This window comes from Saccopteryx leptura, chromosome 2 (assembly GCF_036850995.1).
Source record: "Saccopteryx leptura isolate mSacLep1 chromosome 2, mSacLep1_pri_phased_curated, whole genome shotgun sequence".
NCBI lineage: Eukaryota > Metazoa > Chordata > Mammalia > Chiroptera > Emballonuridae > Saccopteryx > Saccopteryx leptura.
This window is the reverse complement of record NC_089504.1, coordinates 263,981,790-264,004,599: the sequence shown is the minus strand read 5'-3', so window position 1 is coordinate 264,004,599 and position 22,810 is coordinate 263,981,790. Positions and strand designations below refer to the sequence as shown.

At 43.2% G+C, this 22,810-nt stretch overlaps 1 protein-coding gene across 1 annotated transcript in view; it reads left to right on the top strand.

The window, feature by feature from the left end:
- Positions 1–943: 943 nt before the first annotated feature.
- The window catches only part of STX6 (syntaxin 6), a 31,624-nt gene continuing 9,757 nt past the window's right edge, over positions 944–22,810 (top strand). The window contains exons 1-7 of the mRNA XM_066361673.1: positions 944–1,190; positions 11,158–11,327; positions 13,080–13,174; positions 15,759–15,821; positions 19,391–19,516; positions 20,744–20,850; positions 22,047–22,141. Of these exons, the coding sequence (XP_066217770.1) occupies positions 1,156–1,190; positions 11,158–11,327; positions 13,080–13,174; positions 15,759–15,821; positions 19,391–19,516; positions 20,744–20,850; positions 22,047–22,141 (691 nt within the window). The 5' untranslated portion in view covers positions 944–1,155. The remainder of the gene's footprint in view (positions 1,191–11,157; positions 11,328–13,079; positions 13,175–15,758; positions 15,822–19,390; positions 19,517–20,743; positions 20,851–22,046; positions 22,142–22,810) is intronic.

The window sequence follows — 22,810 nt, the reverse complement described above, 5'->3', positions numbered from 1 at the left end:
GACTATAAAAAAAACTATGAACAAATCCCTATGCACACTGCACATATCTTATTTTAAAGTAAAAAAACAAAACGGGAACAAATACAATATTTAAAATAAAGAACAAGTAAATTTAAATCAACAAACTGACCAGTATTTCAATGGGAACTATGCTCCTCTCACTGACCACCAATGAAAGAGGTGCCCCTTCTGGAAGTGCGGCGGGGGCCGGATAAATGGCCTCAGGGGGCCGCATGTGGCCCGCGGGCCGTAGTTTGGGGACCCTTGATATATACCATTGTATGAAAAATTTACCTTACTGGTTACTTGCAGAATGCTCAGTAAAAGGAAACACACCCCAGTCTGGTGGTAAGTGCACAGAATCTGTGACTCTGCCCTGTCCAGCCTGTATGACGACAGTTAATTTTGAAAGCTCTCTGACTTTTCTCATCTACCAAATGGGGATAATAATACCCTTCCCCCAAACCAATATTGAGCTAATACATAAATAGCTTTTAGTACGCGTCCGGACACAGAGTAAGTCCTAAAGAGTCAGAAGATGTATTTATATATTGTATGAGCACGCTTTACTGTAAGTCAAGGACGAGATAAATTTATAAATCGCGTTATCAAAATCAGGTATTAAAAGTACATAGAGAAAAGGTAACAGGATTGTGCAAATCAGGGACTACCACATATCCTGAAAACCTACCTGTCTTAAGAAAGAACAAGCGGCTCCTCCCCCTGAATACTGAGAGACCAGTCGAGAGAAGACCCGCCCTTTTCCATAGGCCCCCCCCCGAGCCCCGCCTCCAGTATTGAGTGACGCATGCCCAGGCCCCGCCCACGAGGGGCGGAGCAATATTTGGTCACCTGAGCGCGGGTGCGGAAGTGGTGCAGCGGACCGCGTTGGTGGTTGGCCCGGCCGTGGGTCCGGGGGCGGGGTCAGGTCCGCGGGACCCGCCTGGAGGAGCCGTGGGAGGAGGCAGCGGCGGGGGCCGGTACCAGAGTCTGGGCTTCGATCTGAGGTCCCACGGAGTGCTGGACCAGCGACAGTCCCGTGCACCCCGGCCTGCGCGCGCCCGCTGCTCTGGGTCATCCCAGGCCGAGGTGCCGGCGGCTGCGGGAGGCGGATAGGGGGAAGATCGGAGGGAGGCGGCCGGGGGCCGGGACGCCATGTCCATGGAGGACCCTTTCTTTGTGGTGAAAGGGTGAGTGTCGCCGAGGGCTCCACGGGAGGAGGAGGTGGCAGTGTTTCCTGCCCGCACCTCCCCGCTCTCCTTGATGGAGGGGGAGGGGAGACAAGTTGAGGCTGGGGAGGGGACAATAAGCACGGCTTATCCTTCAGGGCCAAGACCAAGCGTCCGGAGACCCCCCTCCCTGACCTACCTGGACTGTGAAATCCGTGCCCCCAAACAAGCCCCTGGGCTAGGGGTCCCCTTTGGCCTGTGCGCTCCTGTCGAACTTATGTGGGGGTCGAGGAGTTCAGCAGCTCTGCAGGTGGGGAGGGAGACACGCGTCCCTGCCCAAACTGGGTCTCTAGTGGAGCACCCGGCCCTACTTCGAAGGAGGGAAAACAGCATCTGGGCAGGAAAAGGGAAATGGCTCTCCTGAGCTTTGTAGTTGGCTTTGACGGGGGTGAGCTCCCATTGTCCATTGAGTTCCGAGCGCTGGCCCGCAGACTGGTGGGACCACAACCAGCCACGAGCCGTCCCAGCACGTTTGCAGGCTGGGAGGCGGGGGCGGTGTGGATCTGGGAGGCTGGGGAGCAGGGCTCCGGAAGGCAGCTCAATTCAGTGGGGGAGTTTTTACTGAGTAATGGGACGGGAGGAAAGCAGTCGTTCATGCTCAGTGATGATGTTGGAAGGAAAACAGAATGAAATCAGCCAAACTAAACTTTTCTCGGCTTTCTATTAGCACCGGGATTTTCCCACAGTGGTAAAGGAAATGAGCGCTTTCTTTTCAACACCCTGTTTTCACCCAGGCTATTTGACAGGTTTTCCCACTTGTTTTTCCCTTTGGGCTCTCCTGACTCCATCTTTGATTGCTGGATTGTTTGGAGATAGAAACTTGAATTGCACTGTGTAGCCATTAAACAAATGCAGGAAAAATGGATTCTAATGCTGTTACAACTTGTCAACTTTATGTTTTAAATGTCAAACATTTAAAGAGAGAACTACCAAGTTCCCAGAAGATCAATACTAATAACCATTTGTTTTCAACTAGTTGCTACTAACTTCCTATTTCTGTGGTGGTGAAAGTTGCCCTGGTGCCTGGGTGTTTAATTTTATTTTAAGGGTTCTTAGAAGATTTAAATGGTACTTTAGGAGAAATACTTTATTATCCATGATACAGCAGAATATATCTAATATACTTCTTAACATTACCCTAAAAAGGTTTTTCTTCACCTTACTTTAATTTAGATGGGAAAATGTTTAAGTTATAGATTTTTTTTTTCTTTTTAGTAGTATGTGGCTTTCTACCTGGAAATGTTTTATTTATTAGAAGGATTGATTTAGGGATTAGTTTTTAAATGTTAAAGCTGTGCCCCCACCCACCCACCCCTACCCCCACCCCCCAGAATGAAAGTTCTTAATGCTTAGGTTGCAAAGGTTATCTCTGTCAGTAGAGACCAGAGAGAATCAAAAATTTTTGTTTGATTTTTAAATGGAATTTGTGAAAACATTAAATCGCTCTGCCATCTTGACTTTTTTTCCCTGAGAGTATCCAGTACAGTCTCCTGATGCTTGCTCACTGATTAGATATCACTCACTCCTTTACTGGAACACTGACCTAGAGTCTTGCTTGATTTTGACATCATTTTATTGTCCTTAATGCGTCTGAAGGAAATGAGACTCTCAATATCTAACAGAGTATTTGGGACTATATACTTCTGTTTATTAAAAGTGTTGAAAATGTATCACACACCAAACCTATATACTCTTACTGATCAATATCATCCCATTAAATTTCTAAATTAAAAAATACAAAGAGAAAAAGAAAATGCATCACACAGGGTGGAAATATTAAAGATGCCTAAATTGTAGCCCTTACCCTAGAAACTGAGTCTGATCTGAGAAACAAGGTAAGTAGAAATGACAGGTGGTAAATGATTAAGTGCTGAAGTGAATGCTACAGAAGACAAGTGCCCCAGGAGTTTGGAGAAACATGACTCATGAGGGATGGTTATGACTGGAAAGCTTTCAGAGGTAGAATTAAGTCTTGAATTAGGTTTTGAAGATGGGTAGAATTTAGATAATTCAGGCCTGTCTCATCTGGACTCTCATTAAAGAGTCTAATTGGTTGTCCTGTTCCCAGTCTCTCTTTCATCCACCCTGGGTTGTAGTGGATCAGGGCTATCCAAAATAGACTCTGAGCCATAGATGCATTTCACATGTCCTCGTAGCCACATTGGAAAGTGAAAATAAACAGGCAGCATTAATTTTAATATCATCTTCAATGTAATTGGTTCAAAATATTTCAATATGTGATTGACCAAAATAGATTATTAATGAGATTTTTTTTTTGTACTAAGTCTTCAAATTCTGGTGTGCATTTTATACTTACAGCACATATCAGTTTGGATGCTAAATTTTCATCAGACATACTTATCTGTGTTTAGAGTTTATTAAACTTAGAGTTGAGAAATCAGATTCACATACCCAAATTGTTCCAAGCATACTTAAAAATTTTTCCAGTAACGGAATTGCATATTAGTTTCTCAATTTAAATTAATTTGAATTAAGATTTTAGTTCCTCAGTCATACTAGCACATTTCATGCATTCAATAGTCAAATGAGGCCTGACCTGTAGTGGCGCAGTGGATAAAACGTCGACCTGAAAATGCTGAGGTCGCCGGTTCGAAACCCTGGGCTTGCCTGGTCAAGGCACATATGGGAGTTGATGCTTCCAGCTCCTCCCCCCCTTCTCTCTCTCTCTGTCTCTCTCTCTCTCCCTCTCTCTGTCCTCTCTAAAAATGAATAAATAAATTTAAAAAATTATATAAAAAAAAAGTCAAATGAACCCAGTAGAGGTTTCCTATTTAATATCACTTAGTGCTGCCTGTTCTCTACAGAATAAAGCCCAAACACTTCCTACCCTTGACGATCCAGCCCTCCTGTACCCTCCTCTCACTCTGCCTGCCCTCCCCTCAAGAGTACCAGCCACACCTGACCCAGTATACTCATTGTGACCGCAGTACAGCATACTCCTACTCCACATGGGCCCGGGCTGCCTGATTTACCCACTTGCTTTAAAATCCGGTGTCAGCATCTCCACTGCCAGGAAGTACTTCCCTTGACACCTGTAACACAGTATTGCACCTCTTCCTCTGTCTTTCGTTATTAGATTATGAGCTCTGAGGGTTGGGACTGTTTATTTTCCTGTATTTCCAGCCCAGCCCCTTGGATAAGTAGCATAAATGTCAAATGAATACTGTTTGGTGGTGGTGGCGGCGATGGTGGCAGCTTATGGGTGGGACGCCAGCAGCAAAGGCCCTGAGATGAGTATTGTTTGTTTAGATGTCATCAAGACAAACATCCCAGGTAGAGTAGGAAGTTTATTTTGGGAAGTAATAATAATGGCTAACATTTAAAGGATGCAACTCCTATGTCAGGCATGGTGTGCTAAGTAAGCACTTTATAAGAACAGCTCTGTGATGTGGGTATTGGCCACATTTCAGAGATGCGGAGCTGAGGGAGCACAGAGGGGTTATGTTACTTGGCCAGGGTTACAGAGCTAATAAGTGGTAGATCCAGGATTCCAAATAATTCTTTTCATCCTGTTAACACTTCACAGTACAAGGTAGGATAGGGTTAAGGAGAATCTCATTTTGAGGCCACTGGAAATTTTTAAAGCAGAGAAATGACGTGAAATTAGGGTTTTAGGAATGTTGATTTGGTAGTGATATCAATATGAGGAAAGATTAAAAAGTAGACTAGTTAGAAAGCTTCTTAAATATGCAATGATGAATGCCTGGGAACTTGAAGCTTATTTTTGACACTGCCAAAGTCTTGTCCAGAGCACAGAGGAGAAAATCCCACATGTGGGTGGGGAAGTGAGGGGTGGCTCTTAGGGCAAGTGGGACCCTACCTGGTGCAGACACTGGGGTACACATTGTGGTGTAACTCACACTCCATGCCTGAGTCTCCGGCTGTGTTGAGCCCCTCTGCCGGCAGGCCTGTGTCCTCTCACCCCCCCCCCCCCCCCCCCCCCCGTCCCTTCAGTGTGGCCTCTCTGGTGATCCTTTTGTGTGTTCTCACTGGGTGACCTTCATTGTTCCATTGCCTCAGGTGCTCCCCACACCCCAGTCACTCTGGCACAACTCCCTCCTAAATGCTTTTCTGTTTTCTACTAATTACTCAATACTCACCATGCAATGGGGTTAGACACCTCTTTTCCTTCTCCTTCCCCTGCCTGTCCTCCTTTCAGCCCTCTTCGCTCCTGACTGCACTCTCCTGCAGTCCTGTGTCTACTTGGACGTCATGTCCTATTGATGCCATCGCTAGGATATCTCTAGAATCTTCTCTCATTCATGCCCATGTCCTCTCCCACTCCAGTTTTCTTTCTGGGTCTTGGCTGTGGATCAGTGTTGAAATAATGGCATAAGTAAGCTGATGAGCAAGATGGTGTGCTTTGTTGTATTATCCTCTCGCTATCTCTTACCTGCATACAGAACCTTTTAGAGAATGAGCTGCTTGAAGGCAGCATTGCCATCCTGTTCAGTGCTGAGAAAACGTTATTGGTGTCATCACTGTGAAAAAATTAATTATTCTTTGCAGAAGAACTTTCGTCCAGTGCAATTGAATATAAGTCAAATCTCGTTTCCTACTTTTAAAAAATCAGAATCAGATGTTTCATTGTAAAAACAGCTTTGCAAACATTGGTTATAAATATTTTGAATGTCTAATACTATGTTTGGCTCCTGAAACTGTCTGGTTTGGAGGACACTGTGCAGAGTGCAGAGAGTGGGGAAAGACAATGTGCATTGTGTGTAAGATCTTGGATTACAGTTGAGATGCTGTGGGGACTGAAAAAAGGAAAGACCCTGAGTGGCCATGTTGGTCAAGGACACTTTAGTAATGCAAGCAGGTCTCAATCTGGGCCTCAAAGGAAGTGTCTGCTTTTCGTTTGCCGAGGTGTAAGGACTCTCCTGGTCTGGGGAAATGTGCGCAAAAGTCTATGAGAACATGGAGGGTGGGGAGACAGCCTGCCAGCTGGAACTGAATTTGTTTTAGTGAGAAATCAGGTTGGATATTAAAGTTGACCAGTTTAGGGGAAGAAAAGGCATGGAATACTCAGCTGAGGAGTTTAATTTAATCTGTTTCCTACCATAAATTCTTAATCAGGAGACAGTTTTCACTAGCAGTTACTATTCACTTCCCTGTGGCCAAACAGCTTTTCAGGGCTCAAACCCAGGTTTTCGGAGTCCACAAAGATAATCCATTTGTCTGGAGGCATAGCAAAGATGGAATTGAGTAGGTCTGAGTAGTGAAAGGTGCCTCGTACTCAGAGCCAGAGGACTTGAGGCAGGCGGCCAAGGGCTGAGCCCTAGTTCTCTTTATTTGCTCAATGAGTGCAGACTAGTTATCTTGAAACTCCTTCCAGATCTAAAATCCAGTGATTGGGCTTAAGTAGAGGTTGTGCAAGGTGAGAAGTAAGAGGAACAGTCAAAGTTGACACTTGTCTAGACAAGTTTTGAATCTTGGAAAATAGTAGCACTGTTTACTAGAATGAGGAAGTTAGAGAAAGAAGCAGATTTTTAACCCCTTTTAATTTTTGTTTGTTTGAAAATTTGCCTTTTTTGCAGGGAGGACATGATTTGTTTGGTTTTAGGCAAGTGGAATGATCTTATAGGCGGCTAAAAATATAGGAGTTAATTCTGGGTGAGTGGTTAGAGTTGGAAATGCAGTTGGGGAGTCAACAGTTTAAAGGGATCCATTGAGCCTGTGAGTGTTGATGAGTACCCAGAAGCTGTAAAGACTGCTGAGGAAGAAGCATGGGGACCAAGTGGAGGAAGAGCAAAGAGAAAATTGGTAGGAACTAGAAGAGCACAATGTCACAAAACCAGAGGAAGTGAGAATTTCAAGAAAATAGATACGAAGGTTGTCATATCAAGTACAGTAACAATGAGGATGAGTTCAAGGCACTCACGACTTTAACTTGCAGTCATTGGTGCCAGGACTACCATCCCAGGGGCGTTGTGGAAGCAGCAACTGGTTGAGATCAAAATTGTATAACAGGCCTGACCAGGCAGTGGCGCAGTGGATCAAGCGGTGGACTGGGATGCGGAAGAATCAGGTTCGAAACCCCGAGGTTGCCATCTTGAGCGCGGGCTCATCTGGTTTGAGCAAAAGCTCACCAGCTTGAGCCCAAGGTCACTGGCCCGAGCAAGGGGTTACTCGGTCTGCTGAAGGCCCACGGTCAAGGCACATATGAGATAGCAATCAATGAACAACTAAAGTGTTGCAACGCACAACGAAAAACTAATGATTGATGCTTCTCATCTCTCTGTTCCTGTCTGTCTGTCCCTGTCTGTCCTTCTCTCTATCTCTCTGTCTCTTTAAAAAAAAAATTGTATAACATTAGGTAACTAAGTAAAGGCAACCTTTTATTTAACCCACAAGAGTAATTACGAAATTACTACATATTTACCCACCTGGGGGTGGGATTGTTGGGTCATGTGGTAAATGTATGCTTAATTTTAAGAAACAGCCAAACTGTTTCCAAAGTAGCCCATACCATTTTGCATTCTCACCAGTAACACATGAGAGTGCCCGGTTCTCCACCACCAGGGCAGCACTTGGCATTGTTTTTGTTGTCTTTTTAAAGCCATTCTAAGTGTGTAGTGGTAGCTCCTGGTGGATTTAATTTGCATTTTCCTGAGGACTAATGACACTGATCATCTTTTTATGTGCTGAGTTATTGTCTCTGTCTTCAGTGGTGAAGTAACTGTTCAAATCTTTTGCCCCCCCCCCCTTTTCCGTATTTTTCCGAAGTTAGTAGCGGGGAGGCAGAGAGACAGACTCCCACATGTGCCTGACTGGGATCCACCTGGCATGCCCACTAAGGGGCGATGCTCTGCCCCTCTGGGGCGTTGCTCTGTTGTGGCCAGAGCCATTCTAGTGCCTGAGGCAGAGGCCATGGAACCATCCTCAGTGCTTGGGCCAACTCTGCTCCAATGGAGCCTCGGCTGTGGGAGGGGAAGAGAGGGGAAGAGAGAAGTAGAGAGGAAGGAGAGGGGAGGGGGAGGGGTGGAGAAGCAGATGGGCGCTTCTCCTGTGTGCCCTGGCCGGGAATCGAACCTGGGACTTCCACACGCCAGGCCGATGCTCTACAGCTGAGCCAACTGGCCAGGGTCTTTTGCCCTTTTTAAATTGAGTTTGTTTTCTTGTTAACTTTTGAGAGTTTTTAAAATATATTCTACATATGTAATTAATCAGATGTCTATCATTCTTCCCACTAATTTTTAGAAGTTAATTTTTATGAAAATGTATTAACACGTAGTAGGTTCATTGTAATTTTTAATTAATCGATAAATATTTTTTACATATCTGTTTGGATTTCTATATCGATTTAAGTTCTTCAGAGTCTTCAATAATTTTGAAGAGTACAAAGAAGTCCTGAGACCAAAAAACAAAAGAAAGAAAAAATATAGATTGCTACCTAAGAAAGTCTGATTCCAGGGACAGATATACTGTGACAGAAAATGATTTAGCTTTGGGTAGTGGGCGCGCAGTGCAGTCAGCAGCTTAAAGCTTAGAGATGTTCACCAAAACCCTGTGAACTCTTGTTGATGAATGTCATCCCATTAAATTCAATTTCAAAAGAAAAAAAGAAGAGAAAGTCAGATTCCAGCCCCCTATATAGTTGTGTACTCGTGGTGGAGGACGTGATATGCCCTAGCCTGGGGCTTCTTAGGTTTGAAGTTCCTAGTTCTCAAAAAGGAATTTATATTTACTTAAAGAATTGATAAATGTCAGCCTGGAACACTGAGGTTGCCGGTTCAAAACCCTGGGCTTGCCTAGTCAAGGCATATATGGGAGTTGATGTTTCCTGCCCTTCCCTCCTTCTCTCTCTGTCTCTCTCTAAAATGAATAAATTTTAAAAAAAGAATTGATAACTTTTATATTCTTTAAAATAAGGTATTGTTATAGATCCCCTTTTAACTGTCGTCTACTATCATCGACAATATTTCACACTTAGAAATAAACCAAGTGCCTCATGTTACGGGAAGATGTGTACTCCTTTTTTTTACCAAATCAGCCAGAAACTTCAATAAGGAGTAAAGACAGTGGATTTACATCTCACTTGCTCAGGCCTTCCCATGTCTGTCTCAATTAGAGCTCCTCATTAGCACTGAAAGGAAAAGCTGATGGGAGAGGAACAGGGAGAGGACTTGCCCAACACTTAAACTGGATATGAATGTCACCTTGGTAGGCGCATTGCGGGCCATGGAGCTCAATGACTTATTCAACCTGGGTGCAATGGCTATATAAATTCTGTATTTAACGCTCAGCCTTTTCGCTCTCATCAGTATTCCACAGACGAAATATAGTCAGACACTCTTCTTCATTTCTGTTAGTGTTTTCTCTTCTGGTACTTGAAATGTCAGCAGAAATGGGAAGCATGCAAATTCTGTTTTAAAGCTACAGACAACAAACACCCTTTTTAACACATGGAAGAACTGGTTAAGGAATCATACAAGAATCAAAACAGATCTCTTAGTTTGGGAGCAGTAAAGTTATCTTTGTACACAAGAGACCATCTGATTATAAAATGACTCCTTTTTTGGCTTTTATATGTGGTGTAGTGTTAGACTAGAACATTTACATGGTGAACATTGGCCCAGTGGTGGAGGAGACTAGCACTTACGGCCTAGCCCCTCTCTAACCAAGAAACACACCTATCTGCTTGACAGCATTGCTTAGTCCAGGAAAGTGGATATATTTAAAGCTAATAACGTTGGAAATTTTTCTAATGAGATTTGGGGTTTTAAAATGTCTCAAATAAAAATACCCATATCTCCCCATGAATAAAAAAACTTGAGGTCTAAAAACGGTGTGTCTCATACAGTGGTTGTAGATTTTTTTACTTGCATTTCCTGCTTTTTCCACACTTGTTTTTGGGCTCATTGTTGAAGACAGTGATTTTTTTATCAGACACAGATGAGGACAAGCTAATGGATGGGAGGGTTTTTTTGTGTTTCTTCTTTAAGAAACAGAGACAGAGAGTCAGAGAGAGGGACAGATAGGGACAGACAGACAGGAATGGAGAGAGATGAAAAGCATCAATCATCAGTTTTTCGTTGAGACACCTTAGTTGTTCATTGATTGCTTTCTCACATATGCCTTGACCGTGGGCCTTCAGCAGACCGAGTGACTCCTTGCTCAAGCCAGAGACCTTGGGTTCAAGCTGGTGAGCTTTTTGCTCAAGCCAGATGAGCCACGCTCAAGCTGGTGACCTTGGGGTCTCGAACCTGGGTCCTCTGCATCCCAGTCCGACGCTCTATCCGCTGCGCCACCGCCTGGTCAGGCGGATGGGAGTTTTGACAGTGATAAGGAGTTGTATGAATTTTATGATGAATAAAACTTGAGTTCAATAATGTTATGTAATACATTATTTTCAAATTTTGAGCCTCCAAATTAAGGTGCGTCTTATACATGGGAGCATCTTATACATGGGGAAATATGGTACTTATCCACTAAAACTTTAGCTTTATAAGAGTAACGCTTTCTCTGCCCTTTGTTACCTCCCCCATCCACCCTGGAAAAGAAAAGCTGTATTAGGACTTTTCCGTCTAAGATGAATGATTATCCCAGCAAATGGCAGCATGGGGGAATGTAAATGGCCCTTTAATTTGTACGATTGCTTCTAATACTGCTTGAAGCATAGTCTGTTCAGAGCGTAATTAAATTTTTGTTCTCAATCAAACTTGATTTTAGAGCTGCTTAAATAATGGCTATTTTATTCTGGACCCCAGCTGAGAACATAATACTTACTGTTACTTTAAAGTTTTGAACTTTGACATTTGCCTATGAAGAGCCTTCTGTAAAGATTTTAATACACTTTTGGGAATGGTGGTAGCTGCTAAAGATGGCGTGTGACGAGAAATGTTAACTTCAGTTACGCAGAAACGTGTCGTCTGTGACTCCTCTCCTGCCCCTACCTTGATTACAGAGAGGTCCAGAAAGCCGTCAACACTGCCCAGGGGTTGTTCCAGAGATGGACGGAGCTCCTCCAGGACCCTTCTGCCGCCACGAGGGAGGAAATCGACTGGACCACCAACGAGCTGAGAAACAACCTCCGGAGCATCGAGTGGGACCTAGAGGACCTTGATGAAACCATCAATATCCTTTTCGGTGCTGTCTGCATCATTTGGGGCAAACAGACAGACAGCGTTTTATTCAGATGTCTGAAGCACATAGCTTAGGCATTTCTGTTTATAATTGATTGATGTTCTTATTTGGACCATGACACACTTAAAATAATTGCTCAGTAAGCTAAGGTACAGTAGCCAAATTCTTTAGAGTACATGGCAAATCCTGCAACATGGAGCAGCATAGCTCAGTGGTTATGCACTTGGACCCTGGAGTCAGACTGCAAGTTCCAAGTCCTGGCTCCTCCACTTACTGTGTGACTTTGGACACATTGCTTTCTGCTTCAGTTTCCTTTCCAGTAGAAAGTTAGGATAATGATAGTACCTAGTCCATAGGGTTGTTGCAAGTTGAACAGGTGAAGAGCTTAGAATGGTGCCCAACACACCATGAACTTCTGTACAAGTGTTAGTATCATCAGAGAGACACAGAAAGAGACACACAGATGATGTTACATGTGAATAGTTCGAGAGCAAAAGAAAATCCTTTTGTAGACTGGCTTTTTCCTGTTCAGGATGTAAGGTAACAGTGCCAGTGTCCAGTGAGAGGCATCTTTTTTCATGAAACAGCTTTCAGTAAAAACAGATCTATTATGCTAAGTGATGCTATTGCTGTTAAATAAGCCCCCTGATCTGACTGACAAACCAGAGAACTGAAAAAGCTGAGATGAAGAAGCCTTTTCCACAGGAGAAATCCCACTCAATCAAAACTTGAGATTCAAGACATGCCAGTTGCATATTTGTGCTCTCTTTGGCTTGTTTTTTAAGTGTGATAAAACATCAAGGAAACGAGACTCGGTCGGGGTCAGTCCATAGGCAGCATAGTGCATCTGCAGTTGATGTTTGAAATGCATCATTTCTACCAGTCTTAATGACCCTGGCACCTTTTATATGACCAAAAGACAAGTTTGTTCTCTAAAATGAGTGACACAATATGTGAGGGGTGGGATCAAAAGCAGTTATAGGAAGGTACGTCTTCCCTTGAGACAGGAGGGAAGAAAAAGGATTGGGGGAGATAAGGAATTATGAGAGAAAGAGGACAGAGGATATCTATCTACCAGCAAACTGTTTTTTGAGTGTACCATGTGCTGGACATTTCATTAGTTACCGAGATTGGACTGGTAAGCAAAACAGTGCACCGGCCCTATGGAATTTACAGGGAGGAGTGGAGAGAGATTCGCGGGTACAGACATTAGATTATAGCACAGATGTCTGCTGCAGACTGAGAGAGGAAAGCCCAGAGAGCCACGCGAGTGTCTGATGTGGGGCGTCAGTACCAGGCTGGGAATGAGGAGATCAGGGAAGAGGCCTCTATTTCTCTGGATTAAGAAGCAGGGTTAGCTTGACATAAGTGGAAGAGTTTGGAATGGCTAATGAAAAAGGCTTGCAGAAGTTGTCATGGGAAAGATGATTTAGGGTCAAAAAAGAATAGATAAAAAGTGCTGGCAGGCATCTGAAAGAGCCCAGCCAGCTGTGGTTAGCCAGCCATGGATTTAGAGTAGACTCAGTCAGGTCTGTGGTTTTTACCTGACAGGTGCCCTGGGGCACAAGGATCCTTCTATAGCTGTGGGCAGAGAAAGTTTGAGGATGATTAGTGTCAAACTATCTTTTCAGAAATGTTGGGCCAGACTTTATTGCTTGCCTGGGAAAGATTCTGTGGTTTAGTATGATGTGGTTTGTTATGTTTTTGATAATGACATGGCTTTACCTTGACTTTTTGACCCACGCATAGTTGAAGCAAATCCTAGAAAATTCAATCTCGATGCAACCGAATTGAGTATAAGAAAAGCCTTCATCACAAGTACCCGGCAAGTTGTCAGGGTAAGGGACATGATCTTATCAGTTGTGTAAGAAATAGCCAGACTTCTCAAAACTGTTTTTCCTTAATTGTAAACTAATACATCATCTCTGAAACAACTTTTTCATATGGATTAAATGTCAATTTCCCACATAGAAGTTCTCTAGTTGAAAAAGGAAATCTGTCTTTAGTATTGTCAGGAGTATTTCTTTGAGCAGAGAGAGCCGATTGCTGGTTTGGGGAAGTTATTTCAGCGGTATCTACTTGTCCATACTTCTTTTTCCTCCAAACCAGTTTTATCTTTTTCCTCTTTATTTCTCACTGTACTGTGTTTCTGGGCCAAAGGAAGAATTACTATTGTAGAAACCGTTTGGTTTCTTGATGGATTGGTAATCACTTTGCATTGTGAAGAGTGACTCTTCTGGGTTTGGATGGCAGCCTCTCGCCATCTGAATTTCAGCTTCTGGAAGTCTTCTTGCCCACATTACTGACATTTCCATATACAACTGCTTGACAGGCTTTCGGGAGTTACCCAGAGCAAGCAGGCATCTGTCAGAGTGCAAACACCAATATAAATGAACAAGTATTTAGTCTCAAACGATTTAGAAAATAACCTATTGTTTAAGAACCTAAGAGAAAAATATCATTTAAGTAAAATCTTATATCATTGATATGTTTGTATTTCGAAACTGTATGGCTAAGCCATTTGATTAGCATAACTAGATGTAACAGAACCAGCTGTCTTTAACATATGTACGAGAAAGCAGCTTCCTTGAATAAAAAAACTTGGGATTATATCAATGCTAACATATGGCTTTTTAAGAGTCATCATAGGCAGGAACCTTGGTATATGTTTGCCAAAGACTTTATGTCATATAATTTCTTTCTGAAATTATTTCAAATGGTAGATCATCACTGAACTTTAAATATTCTTGTTCCTTGTTTTATTCATTAGTTGCCACACACACACACACACACACACACACACACACACACTGTAAACTACTTATAAACAAATAAAAATTTTAATGGGAGAGTAACCTTTTTGGACCTCTACTTCTCCCATCTACATAATGAGCGTTTGGATTACAAAATCCTAATTTCTAGCCAGTTCATAAAGCTATTCTGATTAGGAATCCCCGTTGTTTGGTGATATATTTTTTAGTAAGGTAAATAATCCAAGATCTAAATCATACTCGGCTACTATTATCCAACTGAATACACTGGGGTTTCTAATCATTCTTGTTTTAATTTAAATAAAGTCTAACTGAAATCCTGTAGAAGAGAAGGAAGCCATGGGCACTCTGAAGGTTGAAGCCACGCGGTTGCTGCTCAGACTGCCCACAGTAGCAGTTAGGAAGGTTGCGGCACTGTCTGGTCTACCATTCCCTTGTCATAGGTCTTGGAAGAAGTTTCTGAAAGCCTAATCCCTCAACATTTGCATCTATAAAGTAGTCTACAGGCCAACAGAAAACTATAAAGTATTTAGGCAGTCTTGAAGAAAAGTTGTATTATGTACTCAGTTCAAGTCATTTTAAAATATATTGGATTGTGCTTACAGATAACAAGCAAAATGGCTCATATTTAACAAAGTGTTTTTTCTTCATTGTAAGTAATGGGTTCATTCATATTTCTTTCCATACAAAATTATTTCTGATGCCATTCTGGAAATTCATTCTGGTGTTAGAAATAAAAGTCTATATACTTCACATGAATCCAACTTAAAAATAAAATAAGTGATCTATTTGTTGTATTACTATTTGAAAGTTTTCTCAGTATTTAGTGGCAATTTTCCTAAAGTGCATGGTTTTATTTACATGTGTTTTACGTGAAGATGCTTGCCGTTGACCACAGGCATTTGTGTTTGAGGCCCAAGGTTGCCATTTCCTGGCTATGACCCTGAGAAAGCACTTTAACCCTTTCCCGATCTCAGTCTCTTCAACTGTAAATTAGGGATAATACCAGCTTCACAGGGTCCTCATGAAAATACACATAATCATTTAACCGTATTTCTGGCTCATGGTAGGGTCTAGGAAAGACAAATTCCTTTCCTCTTTTTTCTGAATTAAATTTAATACCCAGGTTACCTTTTTTTTAAGAGTACATTGTTCTCCTTTATTTCCTTTATTTTTGAAAAAAAAGGCCAAAGAATGCTTTTTTGTTTTAAAAAATGGATAAATTATGTGTATTTTGGCCTGACCAGGCGGTGGCGTAGTGAATAGAGCATCGGACTGGGATGCAGAGGACCCAGGTTCGAGACCCCGAGGTCGCCAGCTTGAGCGCGAGCTCATCTGGTTTGAGCAAAAGCTCACCAGCTTGGACCCAAGGTCGTTGGCTCGAGCAAAGAGTTACCCAGTCTGCTGAAGGCCCGTGGTCAAGGCACATATGAGAAAGCAATCAATGAACAACTAAGGTGTCACAAGGAAAAACTGATGATTGATGCTTCTCATTTCTCTCCATTCCTGTCTGTCTGTCCCTCTCTTTGACTCTCTCTGTCCCTGTAAAAAAAAAAATTATGTGTATTTTGCTAGCATACAAAATATTAACCATGACTTGTTTTCTCTGAGGATATTCATTTGTTTTCTGGTCTTCTCCTTACCTCATTAGGACATGAAGGATCAGATGTCAACCTCATCTGTGCAGGCATTAGCTGAAAGAAAAAACAGACAGGTAAGTAAACATCTGAATATATAGCATCAAAGAAAATACACGGTTAGCTACTAGAATTTTAAAATACTGACATGTGTGTGTCGAGTGATCGGGCAGAAGCCCTGTGTGTGCGGAGCCGGAGGGCGGCTGGCAGGTTTTTGTGAAAGGCCAGTCACCAGCCTGCCCCAGCACCACGGTCAGCTGTCCCACCAGCCCTGCCCTCTGTCCCTCCCACCCTCTGCTTCTCTCCTCTGGGGTCGCAGTGTCCTGTGCTTATTCTTCCAGCCCTTACCACCGGCCATTTATTCTGCACCTGCTGGGCACATTCTGTGTGCCAGGTTCTGTTAAGGGCTGTAATTGCTTAGTTACTTGTCTTTCTCTCTGCTGGATCCCAGGCTCCCTGAGAGTAAGGAAGGATGTGTCATGGTCTTTTTATTTTTTTTAATTTCTATCTGTTGTTATATTGTGTACCCTGTCGAACTCACTAGATATTCAGTGATGGAAATCTTATGATATTTAAAATAAAATGAAAGACATTTGAGGAATCTTAAATATGTGTGAATTTAATGTGTTAAATTAAATATTTCATCATTTAAAATAAAATTTTAAGTTAAAAATATTTTTTCCATTGATATGAGAGAGAGAGAGAGGAAGGGGAGGGAAGGGCGAGGGAGGTGGGGGGAGACAGAGAGAGAGGGGGAAGCATCAATTTGTTGTTCCACTTAGTTGTTCCATTTAGTTGTATAATCATTGGTTGCTTCTCATATGTGCCCTGACCAGAGATTGAACCCATGATCTTGGTGTGTTGGGACGATACTCTGTCCACTGTGCCATCCAGCCAGGGCCAAATATTTCATCATTTTAAGTATCTTTATTTTTTAGATGAGGTCCAATTTGTATTAGTTATTACAAATAAATTATGAAACCTAATAAATTTCAGAAACCAAAGCACAAGATCTTGACATATCTAAAAATGAAAACTACCAGAGACCAGTTCTTGAATTTTTTATATATTTTTTAAATTAGACACTTTGGCGTATCATAGAAATTTCTTTCCAACTGATAATAAAAAATATACAACAGTCACCTAAAGTCTAGACTAGATTTAGATTTTATTCAGACTCCATAAAGAATAGTCCATTTAGTAGACTTTCAACTCAAGAAATCAGCTCACCATTTTTACCTATGAATCAGTAGTTCATAATTTAAATCCCTACTGTACACCTGTGGGTTTGTTGACCCACTTAATTTTGAAAATAAATATAAAAGCCCAAAGAAGGAGAGGGGGCTCTCCAAATATTACTTCAATTTTCCTGTTTCCTTTTCTTGCATTTCATTTTTTAAGTCATTGTTGTTGTTTTTTCTGTCTCCCTGCCTTGTGGCAGTGACGTAGGTAACATATCCTCAGTTACTACTAATCTCTAGATAGTATAGTTGAACTAACAAGTAAAATGTGCACTTATGCATTGCCTTTCCAGTATGGCTCAAAATTTTGTTTTGGGTGGTGAGTGAAATGTCTAGAGTCACAAATTATCAAGGAAGAGCTGGGCCAGGGTTCTCTAAGCACTCCATGGGCAGAGACCCCTTGCTGCCCAATACCAGTACCTGGTGCTGGGCTTCTTCCTGCCTAGCCAGTACCTCTGCCTTGGCACCTACACAGAGGCTGGTCTTCCAGAGCTCTGGGTCCTCCTTCCATCTTCTTTCCCATTAGAACAGACTTTTGAAATCTAAGCTATTTCACAATAAAGTACTGACAACTTTTTTTTTTTTAATGGAATAGTAAAAGCTTTATTTAGTAAAACGTTTCCCGGACGATGTTCTCTGGTCCGCGAGCCGGGGGCCAGAGAAGTCGCCCTGACAACTCTTAACAGCATGTCATATCTCCACCTTAGTGTAGACCATGGGTAAGCTAGAAAAACAGTTGTGATTCTGGCCCCCAGAGGAGCCCTAGTTCTCTGTCCATAGCCTAATGATGTACTCTATAGCCTTTTTCTTTTTTTAGAGTTTTTATTTATGGATTTTTAGAGAGAGGGGGAAGAACGAGAAGGAGACAGAAACATCTATCTACTCCTATATGTGCCCTGACCAGGGATTGAACTCGCAACCTCTGCATATCAAGACAAGCTCCAACCAATCGAGCTGTCTAGCCAGGGCCTATAGCCTTTTTCTGATCTTGAAAAACTTATCACTGGGCCCCAGTGTCCTCCACAGAGGTCCTTAGAGTCCTTGAACCAGCAGATGTTTCAGATCTTGACAGCCCTGTGACCAGGTCGGGAAGAGCCATCCCCTGAAACCTTGATCTGCTTTATACCTGAGACAGCTGCCACCCAGCCTCTTGACTAGGCTCAGGCCCCGGTCTGCTGGAAGCTGTCAGATGTCCTGATCCCCTTGTCATAACTGCCTCAGAGCTCTGCTCTGTACCTGAGCTTCCCTGAGCCCAGCCCCTGAAGTGTGGCCGTCATCTCAGACGAATTTCCTTGGCAAGTCAAGTGAGGAGGTCAGTGGAGCAATGAGGGACTGTTGGAGGGCTTTTCAGACAGAACCAAGTAATCAGGCTTTCAGCAGTTTCAGAGATAAAAAGTGGCTGGTCAGATTTGGTGACTCTGTAAGGAGAAAGAGCCTTAGTCACCAGCAGCTGCTGGTTCTCTGTATGAGGCTGGTGTGAGCTGCTCGTTGGACCAACCCGGCAGAAAGGCCTGCAGGTCTCTGGTCAGCCACCTGCTGCAGCTGAGCGCTCACATTCCTAGCTGGCCTCTTCGTGTGTGGGAGACATTCCCAAACATCCTCTTTTCTGGCTACAAGCTTCCTCACATTCCTACTGGGGAGCCTGATCCTGGCATCTGGGGGCCCTGGTGGTGATACTAGCTTTACAGCCAGCACTGCCCAGGTTATTAGGGTTAGTACTCAGTAGCCGTACCTGCCTCATGCAGCAACCCCCAGTTCCCATCTGTGAAGCCTGTAGACCAGCGGTTCTCAACCTGTGGGTCGCGACCCCGGCGGGGGTCGAACGACCAAAACACGGGTCACCTAAAGCTATCGGAAAATACACAGGTTGAGAACCGCTGCTGTAGATTTTTAGTTCAGTTGATGGGCGCTGGGATTTATTCACGGGTTAGATTGAACCGACATTAATGGTTCTTGTGCTGTCTGTATGTGAGACTATGACTTAGCTTCTTGTCATTCTAGGAACCCCTCCCCCTTCTAAAAAACAGTCTTGGGTCACAGGACTCCAGATCTCTGGAACCAGACTAGAACCTGTGGTCTTCGGTGAATTTCTAAGGGTGCTAGGCAGAGCTTTTAGACTATAAAGCTGTATACAGATGGGCATTTGTTGATTTCAAGTTGACATTTATTTGCATTTTAATGGGACAAAGCTGATTTTTGAGTCCCATTGGGAGAGCATAGAGACAGAGTTTTCTTTCCAGCATTCCTTAAATCGGACTACACGGGCACCAGCCTACACCACGATGTAAAAGGCGGGCGTGGGAAATAGATCATGAGCAGTATAGAACTCTGTGTCGCTGTGATGGAGGACTGCAGACATGTAACTGTTTGTGTCCCTACTGCTGTCCCCGGCCCCACTCTCATAGGCACTGCTGGGAGACAGTGGCGGCCAGAACTGGAGCACCAGCACCCCAGACAAATACGGGCGCCTTGACCATGAGCTCCAATTAGCCAACTCCCATTTCATCGAGGAGCAGCAAGCACAACAACAGGTACCCGGAACCGCCGGCCGAGGACAGAGATGTAGAGGCAGGCACCTCCCTGCTCCTGGCTTTGGAGCAAATGACAGGCAGCTTGCACCGGAGCTTGCCCCACGGCTGCCTACGTCTGCATATGTAATGACTGCATATATAAAGGGTTTTTTAAACTGCCTCTAAAGCACAACTGTTTCAAGAGAACCAAGCTTGATTAAGTCTCTTAGGAAAAGCAGACCAGACCGCCAAAACTGACAGACAAGGCCACTGATTTAAAAACAGAACAAACAAGAGAACCCGTCTTCCCAGCCTCCACTTGTATACTCAGTTTTTGTTCAACAAAGGCACACTTTTGGAAAAATTGAGTCCTGGTGTTTTCATTGAAAATTATCGTTGGTTCCATTACATAGAAAATTTGCTTTGGTGAAGGTGAAGGATGGAAGGAAAGGGAAGTTGCTTATATTTGTGTTGTTGCTTCTGATGTGTAGTTGTAGTAATAAAAGGAAGCTAATGATATAGCTAAGGATTTGAAGATTATCTACCCATTAAAGCTACTGGTTCCTAAAAGTTATGTTTTATATATGTATTTTTATATAGGTTATATGCCCTTTAAAGCATGTTTGCTTAACCAGTTATCTGCGTTAATTGCTATTAACCAAGCAAGCTTTTTTTTTTATGAAAAGTGAGGAGGCCACCACACAATTAAATTAAATATTTATCACTCAGCAGTTGTCCTTGAAGTAATTGACTGCCACAGGGCCTCCTCTGGTGTGTCCTTGAGAAGGGAGGAAAAGATTCCGTGTGTGGAGTTTTCCCACATCCAGGGGTTTGCCAGACTCTCTTGACTCTCTTGTGTTTAGGTCTATTGTGGAGCGAGACCTTGACCCTGGCAGTGGGCTTCCTCTTCCCAGCATCCTCATGGCTCAGTGGTCACCGCACAGGTGCTTTTGGCCATTGTCTGTTCCCTTATTGGAGTCCAGCCAACCAGAGTTAAGTCTCTCTGGGTGGTTTTAAGACCTGCTGACTGTTCACAAGTCGGATCAGCAGGAGAGATCAGTAGCTTGACAGTTCGGCCTTTTGAGCAGTGTGTTCTTGCAGGCTACGGTCTGGTCCTTTGATTCTGGGCTTTGCTTCTGAATGCGAATTGTCCCAAGTTGGCAGAGAAACTAGCAGCTGCTAGAGTGCTGGGCTTGGAACCAGGTAAGATGGATTTTAATTGCTGATTTCCCGTTTCTCTGGCACCAGCTGATCGTGGGGCAGCAGGACGAGCAGTTGGAGCTGGTCTCTGGCAGCATTGGGGTGCTGAAGAACATGTCGCAGCGCATTGGAGGGGAGCTGGAGGAGCAGGCAGTGTGAGCGCAGCGCCGGCGGCCGGGACATTGAGGGCAAGGGTCATCTCACGGGCCCCTAACAAGCCTGATAGTTACACGACCAGTAAAACCAAAAACTTGTATTTACAGCTACATTTTTATTCTGTTTTACAGACTAGCCTCTCCAAAAGAAGCGAATTATCAGTTAAAATACTCAACAGGGTTTAGGCAAAGTGACGATGATTATTATTAACACCAGCAAAAATAGATACGGGTTCCTCTGAGCAGGGACTTGTAGTGTTGTTATGAATGGGAGTGTAACAGCTGGCTGGGTAACCTCTGTGGAGATTTGCATCCCACAGATAGGACATGGGCTAACTTTGTCATCCCATGACTCTTCCACCACACGGAACAAAGTGTTTAGCTTTGCATCCTAAATTTCAATCTCATGAGAAAAACTTAAAAATGTAACTTCAATTAATAAAAAAATCTTTATCTTCAAAAATCAAAAGTAAAAACACACAAAGGAAACATAGCTGGGTTTGTTTTTCCTTAAGCACAATCTTTTTAAGTTCTGAAGTGTGATACCAAAATCAGTATTCTTAAATGATACTACTACATAATACCTTTACCATTTTATAATATGTTTTTTTCCTGGAAAAAAAAAAGTAGTCCACTAGGATATATCAGAAGTCTCCTCTCTCAATTTTGTGTTCAGTGTTACACATTTATTACACATCCTCGGGCACCTGTTCTGGGAGGCCTGGGTATCAGCAGAGGAGCGAACGGAATAGTCGGTGTCTCTGCCATCAGAGTTTACCATTGACTGGGTAGACTGAACATGAAATAAACGAATGTAAGTCACTAAGTAGTGACAAAGGGAGGACTGCTGTGATAGGGAAGCGTGAGATGCCTTGAGAGCCCTAACTTAACCCAAGCTCATAGTTTTCTCTGCAGAAATAGTCACGTTTGATTAGGGGGACTGCCCCAGGTCCTGCCGAGGATCTTGACAAATATGTGGCATATAAGACTTACTATTTTTTTTAAAGTCCAAAAATTACGAATTAAAAGACATATCTGTCTCAAGGATTTTAGGTAATAAACTGGGGGCGTGAATCTAAGTGTTGCCTGTCATGTTTGCCAAAACTAAAGCCGAGCTCCTACTTGAACCCCACGAGCCACGCACTGCTGAGGCTTTGTGTTGCCCGGCGACCATCTACATCTGCTTCTCTTTCTAGCATGCTGGATGATTTCTCGCATGAGCTGGAGAGCACTCAGTCTCGGCTGGACAATGTAATGAAGAAACTTGCAAAAGTATCTCACATGACCAGTGGTATGTATGGTGTTTAAAGCATAAGAATTTTTACTTAATTCTGGATACAGTCCCTGGGGGTTTTCACACGGTGTGCCCATTCAGACCCCTTCTCTGTGGCACATTTTTCTGTAAGTGGTTGGTGGTTGGTGGCTTTTCTCCTGGTGGAGCAACTTTCTTTGCAATTACAAAATCATTTTTCCCCCTATTTCCTTGCCCAAATAGGGAACATATTTTAAAACATTAAGAAGCCAGTTACTGTTTCTCCTAGACTGATTTCATTGAAAGAAAAACCTCTTCCGTTTCAGAATAAGATGCTCTTGCACATCTAAATAGTTTATATTTATTTATTTTATTTTATTTTTTCCCAGATCTATGGTATCCCATTTTGTAGATACATTACCCCCCCCCTTTTTTTAAGTAAGGGAGGGGAGATAGTGAGACTCCCGCATGTGCCTCAACCAGAATTTACCCAGCAACCTATCTGGGGCCAATGCTCAAATCAACTGAGCTGTTTTTAGTGCTTAAGGCTGATGTGCACAGACTAACCGAGCTATCCTCAGCACCCAGGGCAAATGGCCAACACTCGAGCCAATCAGGCCACTGGCTATAGGAGGGGAAGAGAGAGAAGGGGGAAAGAAGAAGATGGTTGCTTCTCCTGTGTGGCCTGACAGGGAATCGAACCCGGGA